Genomic DNA, 18517 nt, shown 5'->3' on the forward strand with positions numbered 1-18517 from the left:
GGAGGGCCCAGCCCACTGTAGGTGGTGCCGTCCCTGGGCTGGTGGTCCTGGGTTCTGTAGGAAAGGAGGTTGAGCAAAGCCACGGAAGCAAGCTGGTAAGCAGCGCCCTCCATGGCTTCTGCATCAGGCCCTGTCTCCAGGCTCCTGCCCTGTCTGAATTCCTGTCCTGACGTCCTTTGATGATGAACAGAATTTGGAAGTGTTAGCCGAATAAAAGCCTTTCCTTCTCCGGGTTCCTTGGTTATGATGTTTCATCTCAGCACCAGAAATCCCAGCAGGTAGGATTACTGCCCTCCTCTGCAGCTAGCCTCATCCGCCTCTGTGCCCCAGCCCCAGCCCCAGCTCCATACCCAACACTTAATTCTAGAGCCAAGTAAGATGTAAGGTGTGAGGATCAGGATGCGAACAGGGAAGCCAGGCTCGCTTTAGTGATGGCAAACATGGGGGAGTCCGAGGAAGTTTCTTATTTCCCCTCCCCCTGGCCTAACAGCTCTTACCACAAGACTGGCTGGTGACCTATACAACAGGGGTGAACAGACTCACGCAATCCATACCACAAAGAACACCTGAAACCAAGATTGCGTCAACCCCAGCCCTACCTGACTCCTGGTCCCCTGAAACCCTAAAGTCAGATGTCAGGTACTGTGGGTGTTCACATACTCACTAAGTTACCAGCTGGGGAGTAGAGCAGCAGGTAGGCTAACGTGAAAACAGTCACTGAGAAGTGGCTAACCTTTGGAATTCACCCTACAGCTTCCTTCACATGGTGGGTGGGCTTCCCTGTGAACTCCCTGCTTCCTAAGCCTCTTCAACACCCCATCATCTTTCAGTGGAGCACAAACACAACAGAGGAGTCACTGAGGAGCAAAATTCAAAACGCCAGGATTCCTGAGGTCCAGGAAAGCAGTGCTAGATCTGTACGGATCACAAGGAAAGGCACTGGTGACGGGGAAGGGCAAGCCCACTGAGCCACTGGAGATGAGGAAATAAAAGTAGTCAGGCACTCATCACGTATAAAGAGGACCACCTGAGCAGACCAGCCAAGGATGCCTTGAGAGCTGAGATAGCAAATGGCTTAATCAAGAGTGTGGTTGATAAAATCATGTCTAGGTAGGAAAGTGTGTTGGGGGGGGGGTACTATATCCATGTAGACTGTGGGGGAAATGTATATTTTAAATCAGTGAACCATATGTGATATGAGTTATAGCTCCATAAAGCTCTATCTTAAAGTGTCTTCATGCTTTTACTATGAAAAATCAAGTATAATTGAGCAAGGCTAGAGCAATCAAAATTCCTACATACTGTTAAATATAATATTAAAAAGCGTATTTATATCACGTCTGGTATCATTTACAGATTGACAAAGTCCAAGCTAGACCTGATTTTTTTTCCCCCTTCACTTTCTCTAAATGTTGTCATTTTAGGTGAACTGACTTTCTTTGGCCTGAGGTTGGATTTGCTTTCATCTTTGGTACAGTGAACTTCCCTTTACAGATTCCAAGTCTTCTGGGGCGACTCAGCCCCCCAGAGGCTCCAGGACATGAAGGAGATACTTCTTTGATTAGTGATGCTAACTGACATCCTATAGTCCAACTCGAGGATCCTGAAGTGGGAGCAAGGCTCACCCTGTAGTTGCCACACTATTAGGTTCATGCCCTGAGCCCTGGCTCCTGTTCGTCTCATTAATATGACTCCTATTTAGCCATCCTGAAGAAAAACCTTTTTCCCATGTAGAGTCAGAAGGGCTGGAAGCCCATTGGGCAGGGAGCAGTCACCTCTGTAGGCTTCCTTGTGGCCCCACCTATGGCTGCAGTTCTGAGGTTACACAGTTCCTGCTATAGGCTCCAAGATACAGTGTCCCAGTTGTCAGGGAACACCTCCATGGTTGGAAGTTGGTCTGATGTATCTTGATGCTAATTACTGCTTGCTGTCTCTGTGACCCACCTTGCCTGTTGTTGAAACAATAAAAGGCCATCACCCAGGGCAGGGCCCATGGGATAGGCACGGCTAATGTTCCCTGGCTTGGAGAGACAGAGAATCTTGGGAAGAGGAGAGACCAGAGAAGAGAGGAGAGGAAGGCCGCCATGGGTTAGATGGAAGAGAAGCACATGACAGGCATGGATGGAGGACTTGGCCCAGATGAAGAACATTAGCAAGTATTTGGGATTACGGATGGGAGGTAGCTTGATAGAAGTTATTAGAAGCAGATGGCACAGGATTAGGGGCAGGTATGGGGATACCTGCCCCATTGTGGGAAGTAGTTCAGAGGCTTGATGTCTGCCCTGCCCCAGGTTAACTAAGGCTATTTTAAAATACAGCAAGTGTTTGCGTCTTGATTGATTGTTGGGGGGTTATACTGCCGTAATAATTATTATAGGCCTGATAATAAACATTATTAGGTTATACCGGTAATTTAACAACAGCAAGTGGCGCCCATCGTGGGGCAATTAGGTCATACTGGCGAATTAACTCCAACTCCCAGGCAATCTCCATTGCTGAGATCCCAGGCAGCACTTGGGCCTGGACGCTTCATTGACTTTCTCCTGTTAACTTCAAGTTCAAAAACAATCTGTAATCCCTACTTGCTGGCTCCACCCACAATCCTCCACGCCCTTCCCGGGGGCCTCCAGTCGGCCTTCCTCTCCTGGTGTCTAGCTTGGGGTCATGAACGACTCTGCTTCTGTGTGTTTAAGTCTCTATTCTGTAACTCTCTGCTCTGCGTGATTTGAAACATTCCAGTCTTCTGAAACTTCCCGGGTTTATATTATCCATATAATGTGATCATGGAGACTGAGGTAGCACTGTAAATTCAATATGCTTTGCTCACGCCCCACCCAAACTAGGGTGTTCTTATCATAACACAATCCCAAGTCCAGGGGCCAGCTGGCTTGTGACTCACCCTTCTGCAGACATCAAGTGAACTCCGTGCTGGGCAGCTGGAACATCTTCAGTCCTGGCTGTGTTTTCACACTCTGTCTCCTGCCTTCGGTTTGGGACCTCCTCTGTCTCCGCTTTCCTCAGGGAACTTGACTCTGACTCATCCTTCTCCAGGAGCGAAGGGTGTGAGGCGTCTTGTGGCCACTTGGGGCTGTGGCGCTGAACCGTAGGACTGTCCTCTTGGGAAGACACAGGGCTGGGCCTGGGGCTAGAGCCTCTGCCCTCAGATTTGGGGGTGCCAGGCTCCAGCGGAGATGCTTGCCTCCCCCAGGGGGGCAAGGGGTAGGGCATGGGCTCCTGGAAATAGCCAGCATCCCTCTCACCTGAGGAACAGCAGGAATGAGCATGCTCATTGCTGGAGACAGGAAACAGCTGGCTACAGCTGGCTGCTGCCTCCAGACCTTCCCTCCCGTACCTCCCTGGCATTGGGCAGGATGTCCGGCTTGCTGCAGCCAGTGATCTCTCCCTGTCTGACTCTAGTCCTCAGGTGGGTCAGGGCCCAGGACTTCTTGAGCCAGTGAGACCCAGGCATTGGAAAGGCTGTGTCTTGTGTATAGCCCTGAATGCTATACCGTATTGGAGAGCTCAGTTTATGTATGAAGGCACAGAAGAGTGTCTGGCTCCACCACAGGACAATGACTACAATAAGGATTTTGTCTCCACCCTGAATCCCAAAGCCTCCCACCACTCACTTTCCCACATCCCTACCCTGGGTCTCACCTCTCTTCTGGGAGATCAGAGGCTCCTGGGGCCAGGAAGGATCTTCCGTTTGCAGGACTTCAAGTATAGGTGGAGCCAGCTCAGAGAGGCTTTGAGGTGTCTGTGATCCCCAGAGACAAGAAAAATGAATGATGTCATGGCTATGGTAGCCCCTCCATCCTGGAAGTCCTTCCTCCCAGAACCCATAGACAACAGTCCGAGCCCTCATTCAGAAGGAGAGCTGTGCCTTGGAGAAGCACCACACCATAGGAGCCCTGGCAGTTAGAGAAGGTAAGGCCCAGTGGGGAAGACACTTGCCCAAGGCTGTATAGGATGTGTGGTGGCAGGTCTAAGGTCAAATCCAAAGGTCTCTGACTCCTGGCTTGATTCATGGTCCTCAGAGGGTGCTTTAGGTGAGCAGGGGCTAAGGTCATCTTCCTGAGAAGTCTGAAATAAGAGAGAGACTACTGATCTGCTCATGAAATTGTTCCAGGCCCTTTCCCACTCCCCACAAGGCCCTTCCTCCTCACGGGTTGCCCAGTTGGCCTCATGTGGGGTGTGTTATAGGAAGGATGCCCCATCCCTCCTGGGTGGAGTTCCGGAGGCTTCCCTTTAAGGAGCTAGAAGGTCCTGGGCCAGGCATCCCTAGCAGTCCCCGGATTGCCGTTGTTCTTGGGAGTGGAGAGGTTAGAAGGCTACAGCTTTCCGCCATCTTGAGTTCCCCTTATCTCCAAAGCAGACACTTTCTGACATAACTTGTGACAAACCCTGATTGATATCAAGACGCCTAGGCCCTTGTTGTAAGGGCCTGATCTACTGACCCTGCCAAACAGGAAAATGAAGGAAATCCCTCACAAGAGAGAACAAGACTCCTAAAATGGCCAGCTCTCTGGTGGGGACAAAGGTCGCCTTAGGCTGCTGTGTGACAGCTGGGGATGCCTGCAGGGTGGTGGGGAGGATCCCAGAATGACTTAAAACACCACGAAGGGAGGGGCTGCCTGCTCTCCAAGTCAGTCTCTCTAGTCTTAGCTCCTTGGAGCTGGTGACCTGGAGATTCCTGGGATCAGTTGTATGTGCGTTCCAAATGACATTACTGTACTGATAAAATTCCCCCTCATTCTGAAGTCTTCACAAGTCTATCTTTGTGTATGTGTGTCTTTGTATATGTACCTGTGTATGTGTGTGCGCCTGTGTGTCCTTGTCTGTCTGTCTGTCTGTCTGTCTGTCTGTCTGTCTGTCTGTCTGTCTCTCTAGCGCACGATGCTTTCAGGTGGGTGTGTCCAACATGGAGCAGACACAGGCTGATGTTAGAATCCTCTGCTGCTCTCCACCTTATTTTTTCAGATGAAGTATCTCTTACTAAGTCCGGGGCTTGCTATATTGAGATCCTGGGATACCCTCCCCCCCCCCACCCCTCATCTCTCTACTCTCTTCCCAGCAGTGTTGGTTTACAGGTGTACATTGACACACCCAGCTTGTACATGGGTTCTGGGGACCCAAGCTGGCATTGCAGGCACTTTGCCGTCTGAGCCATCTCCCCAGCGAGAAACACACACACACACACACACACACACACACACACACACACACACAGGTCAGTTTGGTGTTCTCTTAGCTCAGATCCCCCAAAAGTCTCCTGTGCCACCTGAGGAAGACCCTCCCTGCCATTGTCCCCAACACAGCCCTCAGCTCGCTTCTGTAACTAGCTTACCTCATCCTCCTGATCAGGAGGTACTGTGGGATCCCCTTCAGAGGACCCCAAGGCCAAGCAAGGGTGAGTCTTATAGGAAGGTACAGGGAATGGAGGGGTGGCACACCGACTCTGGTCAACAGTGTTGCTCCCCAAACCCAGCTCACTTCCTGGCCTCCGGAGCTCTGTGCCTTCTTGGAGTGGAGAATCCAGGGTTTGAGAACTGTGAGGCAAGGCCTTCATATCTGGGTGAGAATCTGGGTACCCCCAGGAAAAACATTGTCCCTCGGCACTGGTGTCTGAGCAAGGGCTCTCCAGGAACAGGGGATTGTCGAAAAAGATGCTGTCCTCTTCAGCACCCCACTCTGGGGAGGAGCCTGGCATTTGCCCCCTCGACCAGTCCTGGTCTTCCTCAGGCCCACTGCTGTCATCCCCAGAGTCTTCGTCCTTCTTGGGCAGGCTGGGGCTCAGATCCACATCACCAAGGAAGTCCCTAGAGGACGGAGGGATACAGCACCTCAGCTCGGCTCTGAGTCCCTCTGTTTTCTCCAGCTCCTCTTCCAGGTCCAGGACACACATCTGGGCCTGCAGGATGCCAGCCCAGAACACCACCTGTGTGGACGAGCTCTGATTCTGCTGTGGACTCCCCAGAGGGCAGTTGTCCCCCAGGGACGTCAGCGATGCTGGAGTCTGCCCGGCCTCCTCCGGGAAAGAGCAGCCTCCCAGGTGAGTGGGCTCCACACCAGAGTTCCCACGATGAGCATCGGGCCTGGTGGACTCAGGGGCGTCGAAGGGCCAGGTGTGTCCCTGGCAGGATTCAGAAGGGCCCGGATGGCCACTTGAATACGTTCCTGGGCAGGGCTGGAGGTTGTCTTCCAAGCGAATATTGAGAAATTCCATGGGTCTGAGGTGGTCCAGGGGTCTGTTGTCACCCATCATCCACAGAGGGAAAGTTCTGCAGAAACCCTTGGCACTGTCCGTTTTCACGGTCCCATTTCATGAGTGACTAGGTGCACACGCCAGGGTGGGGACTGGAGATCCACATGAAGCCTGTATATGCCCAAAGCAAGCGCAAGTTAGAGAGGAGCCATAACCCACTGAAGTCCAAAGTGCTAGACACATCCAGAACTCACACCTGGGGCGGCCTGCTAAGGGACACTGTCCTCTCAGCCTTGCCAGGCACGCCCTGTGACCTCACGACCTCAAATTGGCATCAGAACGGCACTTCTTCCAAAGACACCCATCCGTTAGCTGAAAGGGTTCCGGTGTGGTGGAGCACAAAAAGAATGCGTGGGTCAGGTCGGGCCTTTCTCTTGGGGGCTTGGATTCAAGAATGGAAAGACGGGAAGGTAGGCAGCGCAGATACTTAGAGCACCTGAGGGCACCGGAAGAGCGGCAAGACAACTGAAGAGACGTGTAAGCCAGAGTGTGCAGGAATCAGAGGGAGGCTGTGGAGGCCGGGAGAAAGGAGCTGGCACCAGGGGAGCAAAGCCAGCCTGCCTACTCTCACAGCGTGGGTCCTGGTTGTGGGCCTGCACTCCCACAAGGCCAGCTCCTAAGGCTGCTTGCTTAGGTACCATGCGCAGCTGTGCAACTTAAGGCAGGGGCACTAAAGGGCCCCCCACTCACTCTCCAGCCCTTCTGCCACACCCAACAGCATAGCGTTCGCTTCATAAAGGGGGGCAGTCGACTTCCAGAGAGGCCGAGACCCATGGCCATGTGTGCCCGAGGCTTCAAATAGGAAGCAAGGTTTCTGACATGTCCCTCTAACAGTGGAGGTGGCACGTCACTAGATGCAGTGTCCCAAATCTTAGACATTCAACAAATCGTACTCCCTAAAGCTGGGTGGCATCTACATATTATTTAAGATCACATGAAAGACAAGTCTTTGCCTGAGAGTGCCAGAGGGAAGTGAGGCGGGGCTAATATGTACACCAGTCTCTTCATCTGCAAAGTCTCCTTCTAAAAGACCCTACAAAATAGAGTCCCTGTCTGGGTTTTTCCCTTTCCACTCTGTCCTGACACCACGTTCCTCACTTTATTGTCAACAGGAGTTGTTCGATGATACTACAATTCTGAAATTTCAGCATCCTGGGAAAGGCTCTTGACCAGGCTTCAAGTCTATTATTGAGTGATAAATCAGCTCCTCCCAAAGACAGGTTTCAGAAAAGAAGAGCCATTTTCTATATTTGACCTTAGCTCTGGATCAGATGGATCGAAGTTGGTCTTGCCTGTCAGTCTTCTCCAGGTTATTGTAAGTTGGCCTCCACTCACCACCCTTGAGAACTTCCAGCCTTTTCTATCTCTGTCCCTATGCAACTACTCATTTCTGTCCTCACCACCCTCTGTGTAAGAGGCCCCAGACAGTTCTACCTCTAACAGGGAAGGGATAAATGTATCTCGAACATGCGATAGTTTGGGCTCTCAAAGGCTCACGCATTAAAGGCTGGTCTGCGGCTTGGCACTAGAAACTTTACAAGTCCTTCTCTAGGGGAGAGGCCATCAGAGGCATGCCCGTGAAAAGAGACTGGGTCACAGAGTGGATGGCTTTACTCTGCCATGTGCTTCTACCAAAACAGTGGGGCCAGTCAGCCATGAGCTAGGACCTTCAAAACTGTGAGCTGAAACACAATCTTCTCTTTACAGCGGTTCCCTCAGGTATTTGTTAGCGTGACAGGAGACTAATAGAAGGCATGCTCTTACGTTAGCAACTTCCCTGAATCACGCCCATCACCCTTGGGCCTGCCTAACAGAAAATGAATAAAAGTGAAAGATGAACACGGAGTATCCGTGTTAAGGCCTCCTCAGGCAAACAGACCACAGGGCACAATAATAACCGGCAAGAGTGATCCCCACTGGAGCTGGAGGAGGAGGAGGAGAAGAGGCGCTCTGGTTACAGGTGCCGGAGTAGGACGCAGTGCTGCCCCACCCTCCCTTTCTTGCCAGACGCCAAGGCAGAGGTTCACACCCTCCTCCTCCCAGCTAAGTCCGCATCCCTGGGCACCTGCCTCGCTCCTTTCCTGTGTGTAATCCCTTCTCTTGTCCTCATTCCCTGACCCCCATACGTCACATCTTAATGTATTTCAGCCTCTAAGTCCCATCTACCCATGTAGCCAGGATGGCTCACTTAATCTCACTACAGAATCCATTTGACAGGACATGTGCATGTGTGGTCCTGAGCACGGGACACCAAAGCTTAGAAGGAATCCCACGTGTCCCTTTTCAAGTAGGCATTTATACATACGCACATGCACGTACTACATAAAGCAACAATGACGGAATGTATTTGTAGCTACCATGGACATCGCTGAATAGTGGGTTTTATTGGGTTTGCCTTCCCAGAAGAAATCCGGTGTTCATGGATTTTTGTCAAAGGTGGGGGTGGTGGTGGTGAGAGAAACCATAATTTTTTTAGAGAAGAAAGAAGAAAGAGCAGATCCCTGAGATCTGGTATCTGAAAGGCCTAGAGAGAGAAGGGTCTAGGAGGCCAAGGGAAAACTATGGCAAAGGGGCAGAGAGGAGAGTTAAGGAAACTCAAAGGCTGCTGGTTGGTATGTGGTTTGACCGGGCCAAGACTCTTTTAACATAATCAAAGTCAACCGGCCTGTTCCACATTGCTCTATTTCAGTGTTCAACTCTGTTTGCTCAAAAGGCTTGTGTTGCCCAAAAGTAAGCACGGGACATTCTTGCTTCTCTGGGGCTTCTTGTTCACTGTGCAGTTTCTCAGTCCTGGGGCAGGGGAATCATGGCCTCCCCAGTCTCACCTACAGATTTCTTGGAATCATATCAATATCCTTGTGTTCAAGTGGATCAAAAGTTCAAGGCTGGGTTTGACCTGGAATGTTCAGGTCTCTCTATATGATCCCTGAGGGTCTAGAACCTCAGTTCCTGGAAGTCAGGACACATGGGTGGTGTACACCTTCATGGTAGGGTCGCTAAATGTAGTGGATAAACATGTGACAGGGCTGGACACATAGATGACAGACGATTTGTCTATTATGAGCAAGACCCTGGGTTGATGTCTAATACTGTTTTCAAAAGAACAAAGAACAACCCAATCAAAAGCCCAGTACCCCAATATCTGTAAACATGCTGGAAACACCCTACTTTATCAACTGTTCAAACTTAACTGGGTATTCTGTTGTGTTTGGCAACCCAATGCCAAGAGAGAAGGTACAGACCATGTTACCCAGCCCCTGCACGTGGGCTGCTTTTCCAGCTGTGTAGGTACGAGCGCATCTCTCACCAGGTATCCCCAGAATGAGGCAAACAACACACCCCTTTCTCTCCAGCAAGAAAGCTAAGCTTCAGAGACCTTCATCGAGTTTTCTAGGTGGCTCAAGCAAACAAGTGACATATGCAGGGTCCCAGCCCAGGCGTAAGGCTCCCCCAGACAGCACTCCTGTTCACCACCCACACGTCAGGGTGCTGCTGCGTCCTTTCTCTGGTTTTCAGTATTCCTCCTTGAGTGGATGGGACAGATGACCTGGAGGGATTCGTCCTCCTGGTGGTCATCACAGCCGCCTTGGCTGTCATCTGGGTGAATTCTGAGACCAGCCTTTCACCCCCACCCCCTGCCCCGGATGAAGAAAGGCATCTCCTCCATAGAAGCAGGCCAGGAACAAGAGAACACATGCATATCTTACTTAGGTAGGCATCTAGAATTTTCTTCCCACCCCCCGGAGTTCAGTAAGTCTCCCCTACTCCTTTCTTACATGGATTTAGCTTATTTTGTGTTTGTGTGTGAGGATAACTTGGGGGGAATCGGTCCTCTCCTCCCACTAGGTGGATCCCAAGGATGGAGCTCCGGTCTTTGGGCTTGGTGGCAAGCTCCTTCACTGACTCTGCTGAAATCTCTCATCTGAGGTACCGGACAAAGCTGCAAAGAAAGGATTCAGCGATAGAAGACCATGTCCCATGAGTTGGACTCTGTTGCCTAAAATAAAATGGCCCTCCATTTTTTTCCCCCCCGGAGTTCTGTGGGAAGTTTACAGACATATTCTGGGAGATGCAGAATGTCTCTGTGAGGCCAGGAAAAGACTTAGGGTTCTAGAAGATCCAGGGGGAGGAGTCACCAGGCAGGGGGATTGGAAAGAGGGCATCACTGTCTCATTGTACATTCTCTGTTTCAGTGTTGAGCTCTGCATTACAGGTAATTGTCACCAGGAGGATATTTTTAGGGAGAATATTTCAAGGCTAAGCTGTAGTTGGTGGGAGGAAAGTGACACATAGGGGACCAGGAGGTCAGTCCCTCTTACCCTAGCCTAGAAAGTCAAGGATTTTTTTTTTCTTTTTTCTTTTAGTTTTTCACAACAGGCCCTGGCTGGCCTCGAACTCATGGGCGATACCAATGCCTCTGCTTCTTGAATGCTAGAATTACAGGTGTTCTCTGACACACCTGGCTTATATGGTGTTGAGGGTCAAACCAGGGCTTTGCGTATTCTAGGCAAAGACGTCCCCAGACCAGCAGGAATTTTGATTTTAGGAGGGCAGGGGTGGGGCGGTAAGATGGCATCTGGATTCTCCTTTTTACACTGGATTTGCTCTGTACTCTTGGCTTACAGAGCCAGCCTTGTCTTCTAGCTTAAGGATGAGAGATTGTATACAAAGACAAGCCATTCCTGATGAGGAAGGGCAACAGCCTGGATCAGGGTGACAGTGAAGACTGCTGATAGAGAGGCTCACAGGCCATATTCCCACCCCAACTCTACAGCTGACTAACCCTGTGGCACAGGGAAGTGTCCAGGTCTCTTATCTGTAGACTGAAGAGATCAGACTTGAAAATCTACTCAGCAGCTTTGTTACGCAACGGGAACTGGTCTGAGCTGGGATGCTGGGCCTGGTCCCTGGGAGGTGCTGAAGACACTGTCAAGTCTTCTCAGCCTAACTCTGTGGCTCTGCCATTCACCCAGAGAAGCAAAAGTAAATAACACACATGCACGCACCCATGCACACACCTAGCTCCGTGTCAGGCTCATCCAGAGCCTCATGCTGCCAGCTCTTGGCCTGCTAGAGGAAACAGCCCTCAGCCTTCGTCTGGAACATGACCCCCCCACCCCCAACACACCCACTCCAACTTAAGCTCCAGATTTAGCAAGGCAGCCTGCTTCCTTCCTTTCCCCCATAACAACCCTGACACTTCCAGAGACAGGAGAGGTAAGCTGTCTTGTCCCCAAGCAGCCCAGGCAGTGGCAGTGTCCCCAAGGGAAGGAGCCACAACAAATGGAGTTTTCTGGAATGGAGTGACAGGACTGGTGCCTCTATCTGAACTTGGACCCCTGAGCACTGAGCAAACTTGAGAACTGATTAGGGGAGGCCCCACTGCCCGTTCCCAAGGGAGACTTCATGCAAATGTGTGGCGGGGGGGTGGGGGGGGGGAGGTAAGGGGCCTCCATATCACAGGGTGAAACCAGCTGGGGCCTCAAAAAGAGAGAGCAGCGACTGATAGGAGGTGGGTAGGGGGAGGTGACCTAAGTCAAAGCTCAGGAATGGCTGTAGCCATGGAAGGTGAAGGACCTCTCTCCTTCCGTGGTCCTCTCACCCCAGCATTGGGGTTATGCTCTCTTCCTATCGATAGCTATGATGCTCTAGCAGCCGCAGAGGGCTGGAGGCATGCCTCCTCGGAGCCTGTTCTTTCAAGCTAGGTGAAGGTCTAAGTCCTGGTCCCGACGGGTCGACCCTCTCAGCCTTTCAGGAGAAGAATGACCCTAACTATGGAATCTTAGGCCCTGAAATATGAGAGCAGGAGATGAGGACCAGTTCTGAGGGACACTAATAGGCCTTACAGTGTCTCACACAGGGACAGTTTTGGGAGTGACACGGTTCCTCTTTACACATCAGGAGAATAGTCCCAACTCAGGGCTAAACAAGTTGAGGTGGAGGAGGGGGTCGCCTGCATCTAACTCCAGCCCTTTTGGGTGGGGCCTGAGAATAGGGTGGAGCAGGGAGAGCCTAAAGGCTGAAGCCCAGACTCCATTTCTGCAGTGACCACACCCAGAGCTGCCCCAGCCTGGTCCTGGGACTCCAGCCCGCCAGGGTCTACAGTCAAGTTGAAACCTTTAACCACAGCAGTCCTGAGGACCCTCAGGCATGCTGCCTCTTCGCCTTTCATTGTTGAGATATCTAGAGGCCCTGGTGAAAGGAGGCGGGAAAGACACCAGAGAAGAGCCGGATAGAGAGTTAGACAGAGGACAGACAGCGTGGAAGAAAGGTAGGGCAAGGCAAGGGTCCAGTGAGGTGAGGCTCCTGTCAGATGCCCACACAGGGATCGAGCCCAGAAACTTGTCTCTGTCTGTTGTACCTGTCCTTAGCCCCAGCCACGAGGCCCCACAGAAAACTCTATTTTCTGGTCTCCTAAGCCAGATTCCCCCAGAACCGCGCCCCCTCTCCTCCTCCCCCCTCCCCCCTTCTCCCCACCCTGGCCATAAGCCGACCTAGCTCACCTTCAGTGACTAGAAGTTGGAGCCGCCTGACCCAGGAACACTCTCTGCTGCATAGTTGCCCGCCAGGGAACGCGGCGACTGAAGCTTCCGACTTCCGTTGGACTCACCACCATGACACGTACCCCCTCCTGCTCCCCAGAGCTCCCTAGCCCTCAGAGTAGCTCAGCACCACATGCTTCCTGCCCACAAGACAAGAGGCCGCACTCCTGGGGCGGGCATGTACCCTATCTATACTTTTAGTCCTTGCCAACTGCTCCCCTGAAGCACCATCCCAGAACAAACCTGCCAGATTGGCCTTCTCCCCACCGCACCAGGGCCTCAGAGAAAGGGGAAGACTAGGAGGCCTGGGCTGTGAACAGGCCCCTCCTCCTCCTCCTCCTTCCTCCCTGCGGTTTTGTCCCAGGGTCTGCCTCAGCCTCAGCTTAGTGCCCAAGAGGGTTAGCAACAGAGACAGAAGGGCCTCCAGCATTTTATGTTTTCACTTACAACATTCCACTTTTCATACGGTTGTGTCCCCCACCCCCACCCCCAGTCGCCACAACACCTGAGATATTATCAAAGGTCCCCTGCAAACGCTCCTTAGCCAGCTCTCTGACCTCATCGAGCCCGACCTCCATCAGTTGCTGTGCCTGCCGGTCCAGCTGCTGCTTTAGGTTGCACAAATAGGACGTGGCAAGGCTAGGATTCAAACTATGCCTTCACCGATCACTGACCATTCCCAACAGTTGAGTTCCGAACACAAGAAGTCCCCAGGGCCAGGTTGTGATGTTTAGGAGTATGAAACAGAGGCCAGGGGGGAAGCCGTACACAATGTAAATAGTCTATACGTTCAGTCTCAGCTCCACCACTAACCTGCTGAAGATCCAAAGACCCCTCTACCCCAGCCACAGTGCTAACCATCATCAACCCACCTACCTACCTGCCTTCCTTGGACCCTCTTTCCTGGCCTGCCCACAACCACGGTGCTGCCAAGGCCTGCGCTGGGGGGCTTGTGCACATGGCTACATGGAAAGGGCCTGACTCCAGCTTGGGGCCCTCCTCCAGTGGCCCTCCTTCCATAGCTGGACGGAGTCCGCAGAGATGCGCTGATCTACCTGGACCCACAAAGTCCTCTGGGTGTGGAAAGTCTTGGGATTCTCTGCTCTAGGCCTGCATTTCCCCCTCCCCTTCCCCCAGGCACACTGCAGCTCTGGGCCCGCATCCCCCCCAACCCCCCAGGCACACTGCAGCTCTGGGCCTGCATCCCCCCCAACCCCCCAGGCACACTGCAGCTCCGGGCCTGCATTCCCCCCCCCCAGGCACACTGCAGCTCTGGGCCCGCATCCCCCCCACACCCCCAGGCACACTGCAGCTCTGGGCCTGCATCCCCCCCAACCCCCCAGGCACACTGCAGCTCTGGGCCTGCATCCCCCCCACCCCCCCAGGCACACTGCAGCTCTGGGCCTGCATTTCCCCCCCAGGTGCATTGCAGCTCCATACAGCCTGGGTTTAGGGAGGCTTGAGTGCTGATAGCAGAGGCTTAGAGTCCTGCTCAGGCCACCCCTCCCCCTCCCCACAGCTGGTGAAGAAGAGTCAGGGTCGAGGAGAGAAAGAGGGGTGGGCCCGGCAGGGGCTCTGCTCCAGGAGCCACAGTTTTGAGGGGAGAATGAGAGCGCGCTGCTTCAGACCTGGCCCGGCAGGCAGGCTGCAGCTAAGGTAGGACTGAGAGAGAGAAAGTGGGCGGCAGCACTCAGCTAGGATGAAGTTTGTCAGCGTCCCCTGACTTCTGTGTATTGGATACATCAGATGAGACCCTGCCGGCCCTGGCGGGCTCAAAGCACTCACTTTCTAAGACTAGCGAACACTGTGCACGGCTTACTCTCACAGACACCTCCAGCCCAGCATCCAGCCAGGTAGAGCCTGTCCTCCAAACGTTGGGTGGCGGCCATGGCTTCTGCAATCGTGATTTCAGGACTCTCCCCACAGCTGGGGAAACCTGAAACCTTAAAGGTGTCACCTGGAAGCAAACCTCTTCACAGGCTGCAGCCTTGCCTCTGGTATGCACCCCTCCACCAGCGCCTTCTGCCGCCACACGAGAAGTTGCTCACCAGCCAGGAATAAAGCACGCTGCTGGTGTTCACGGGAGCTTCCGGCCAGGAGGCGGAACACAGGCAGGCACTCTGGCTAGTTGGCATCTGCTCATAAAATGCCCAGGCCACCTCGGTAGTGTGTGTTGGGGGGGTGGAGGGTGGGTGGGCGGGGTGGAGAGAAACCAGGGAGGGTGACACTGTGAGCTCACTGCCATGGAGGTCAGGGAAGGCCTAAGCAGAGAGACAGCATATCCATGTGGGGAAGGCCCAATAGAGAGAGCAGGTTTAGGCTGTGGGTGTAATAGAAAAAAGTCTAATATCCAGGACACATTCAGTGGGCCTGGCACCGTGAGAAGCCCGGGAACAGGAGAGGCAGGGGCTGCCAGAGGTCACTGGGTCCACTGTAGACCAAGCTGCGTTTGGAGTTGGGAGTTGAGGGCCAAAGGAGTATTTATACATTTATTTGGGGGTATCAATTGTCTACTAAATGAAGAACAATCAATCGTCAGGGGCTAGCTCAGAGCAAAACCCTGGTTATGTGGCTTTGGGGTGAGTTGTCTAGGTGGGGGGGGGGGAGGGACACCATCTTGGGCCAGAGGAAGGATGGCTAAGGGGGAAGGGCCTGTCACTAGGCACAGCTGGGAAGCCTGCCTGCTGTAGCAGACGGGAGGTGTAAAGGTGGGAGGGAAGCCAGGGCCAACTTCCAGACAACCGCCACTGGCAGAAAAGGGTTTAGGTATTTGTGAAGTTCAGGCAGGCAACTGAACACCATGTCTGGAGCTTAGGGGCTGATGTCACCCCAGAGATGTATCTGAGGCGGGGATGGGGGGGGTGGGGGGGGGGTGGGGGTGGGGGTGGGGGGTGGCCCCCCCCCAGGATGGGAGGAGAGAGGTCTGTAAAGGGGGCATAGTGAGGGACTATCAAGGTGAGAGCCAAGAGAAGGCAGCAGCGTCAGCCAAGAGAGAGGAGGTGGGTTCTGAAGGAGGAAGTGGTCAGCTGGGCGACGGGATCGTCAAAGACGATCAAAAAGGAGGGAAGTGAGCCTCCATTGAACATGGCCACCGAGAGTTAGTTGATGGACGAGTGGCGCCGAGAGGTGATGACGGGATGGTGGAGGCAGATGGCCACCATGTGCTGAGAGACAAGAGGGGAGCAGGGTGTTCCTTTTTTACCTGGGGGATGGGGGTGGGGTGGGGGTGGGGCTCTACATTCTCCCCAGGGGCCCACAGCACACTTAGCTCCCTGAAGCTGGTTTGATGCTACCCAGGCAGTCTGCCTCCTTCCACAATCCCGGGCTCTACACATTTATAGGCCAACAGCCTCCCTCCCCCCCCCCCGCCCCGCTGCCTCCCCCCCTACCCCCCGCGTGACCACAAATTACATTCATTCGACAACACAAGGGAAATCTGCCTCTCCCTCACCTTCTTGGCAGTGGGTCATGAGGACCTCCCTGACCGCTGGAGTCCTCAGCGTGCATGCATCTCTTAGGACTTTTATCTCCTGGTAATTATAAGAAGCAAAACCCTGGGTGAAGGATGCCTTGGTGGATGCCAACAGGGCCTCCAGCTAGAGGGGCATTGTGGTCCTCGGTCCCAGAGTCTCAAGAAGCGAGCTTTACCTCCAGCATCCGTCTTCCTCCACTCACAGAGCCTCGCCCCAGTCCACCATCCTCTCCCGGAAACCCAAACGCATCCTGAGCAGAGCACACAGTGTGTAGCCCACAGCTCGCACAACCCAAGGTGCGCGCGAATGTGCGCGTGCGCAGCAGTCTCCTGAGCCGTGAGCTACTTCCTGTTTGCCCACAGAGGAAGTCCTTCAGCGCAGGTGGTGGCAGTGAGAGATGAGCATGGGAGGGGCAGGGGACATCTCTTGAGAGAGGAGCCCCCCCACCCCCCTTCATGAGGCCCAGAGGGAAGAGAGAGAAACCCTAATTTATTACAGCAGCCGCCCCTTGAGGCTGTTTGTGTGTAGACATTTGCCGACATTGTCCGGGCTTTTCTAATGCCCTGGCAGTTTCCCTCCGGAGCTCATGGATGAAGTACCACTGTCCCCGTGCTCCAGGCAGAGGAGGAGGGCCAGTTAGTCAACAGCAGTGCAGAGCCCAGCAAATGCCCTTCCTCTACCTTGCTACCATCCACATACCGCAGATACAAGCATTGCAACACCGAGGTGTTTATAAGGCAGGCCTTTAGTCCAAGCTTTTTCCTCCCGATTACAACTTCTCAAAACTTGGGCTGGCTGAAATACTGAACTTCCGGGCGGGCAAGTAGCAGGCAGCCCCGACGCACTTCCCAGTTTCCTACATCTGTCTTTACATCTGCCCCCTGGGGAAAAAAAAAAACCCTTTCTTTGGAGAAGCCTAAAGGAAGGCAGCCGTGTGACCCATCTCCAGGCATGGTCCCATTTCCTAGCAGCGGTCTGAGCTCTGCAAGCATAGGTCCTCAGAAAGGAAAGCAGGACACTAGTCTCCTCAGACCTCCCTCTGGAAAGGTAGGCGCTTATATCACACTGGCGAGGAGATGGGCTCCCAGGGACCAGAGCAAGAGTTGGAGAGGGTGGACCGGATCTTTAATGGCTAACACCCCGCAGGGGCCAAAGGCTCTACCTCCTGGGTGTTTGTGGCTTAGAATGGGAGGGTTGGACACCTCTCAGACTCAAGACAAAGGATGGGGTAAGAATCCATGGGAAATGTCACTGCCAACACCCAACACATCCATAAGTATGTGATTATGAAAGCGGCCATTGGCAACACAGGCCTGCAATCCCAGCTACACAAGAGGCTGAGAAGGAAGATGACAAGTTTAAGACAATGCTAGGACTATAAAGCAAGCTCAAGGCCAACTTGCTTAAGTTAATGAGATATAATCTCAAAAAACATAAGCTAGACTGGGTATATGTCTCAGTAACAGACAGCTCACCTAGGCTGGGTATATGTTTCAGCAGCAGAGAGCTCACCTAGGCTGGGTATATGTCTCAGCAGTAGACAGCTTACCTAGGCTAGGTATATGTCTCAGCAGCAGAGAGCTCACTTAGGCTGGGTATATGTCTCAGCAGCAGAGAGCTCACCTAGGTTGAGTATACATCTCAGCAGCAGAGAGCTCACCTAGGCTGGGTATATGTCTCAGCAGCAGAGAGCTCACCTAGGCTGGGTATATGTCTCAGCAGCAGAGAGCTCACCTAGGCTGGGTATATGTCTCAGCAGCAGAGAGCTCACCTAGCTTGCCTGAAGCTGTTTCAATGCCCTACAAGAAGTAAAAAACGTGAATGCACTCCACTGCTCTACCCTGAAGTAGGTCAGGTGACTAGAGGAAGCAGTCCTATTCTACCCTGTCTGGTTAAATTAAAGACACCCCCTCAGCCCCGCCAACCCTGTGTCTGGGACAGGTGCTCCTGGGCAGAGCGCCCAAGCCAGGGTCACCAGGCTTTCCTCTGTTTCCCAGAAAAGTTCACTCTTTCTTTTCCTCAAGGCTCCCCTCCCTGTCGGCCCTCACTGTACAGTGAGGAGATTGTAGGATGTGTGCTTTTCCTATAGCCACTTGTCATGGGTCTGTCCCTCTCTTGTGGTCAGTGAGTGGTCTCCATTGTTACCCTCCCTCATGGAAAAGCACACCCTAAACACCTGCTGGAAGGCGCTAGCTCACTGGTACTTACAAGAGCAAAACCATTCACACCCTCCTCCA

General features: G+C 53.1%; 1 protein-coding gene across 5 annotated transcripts in view; it reads right to left on the reverse strand.

Annotated features, from left to right (window-relative positions):
• PSD4 (pleckstrin and Sec7 domain containing 4) overlaps positions 1-18517 on the reverse strand; it is a 36518-nt gene that overhangs the window by 9668 nt on the left and 8333 nt on the right. Inside the window, exons 1-6 of one of the 5 annotated variants that reach the window (XM_084798827.1) lie at positions 16456-16604; positions 16259-16337; positions 5348-6376; positions 3955-4083; positions 3658-3757; positions 2900-3260 (exon numbers count right to left, since the gene is read on the reverse strand). In XM_084798827.1, coding sequence (XP_084654953.1) covers positions 2900-3260; positions 3658-3757; positions 3955-4083; positions 5348-6265 — 1508 coding nt within the window. In that variant the 5' untranslated portion in view covers positions 6266-6376; positions 16259-16337; positions 16456-16604. The other 4 variants (XM_084798826.1, XM_084798828.1, XM_084798825.1 and 1 more) reach the window with 4 other exon arrangements.

This window comes from Acomys minous, assembly GCF_964271855.1.
Source record: "Acomys minous genome assembly, chromosome: 10".
Lineage (NCBI taxonomy): Eukaryota > Metazoa > Chordata > Mammalia > Rodentia > Muridae > Acomys > Acomys minous.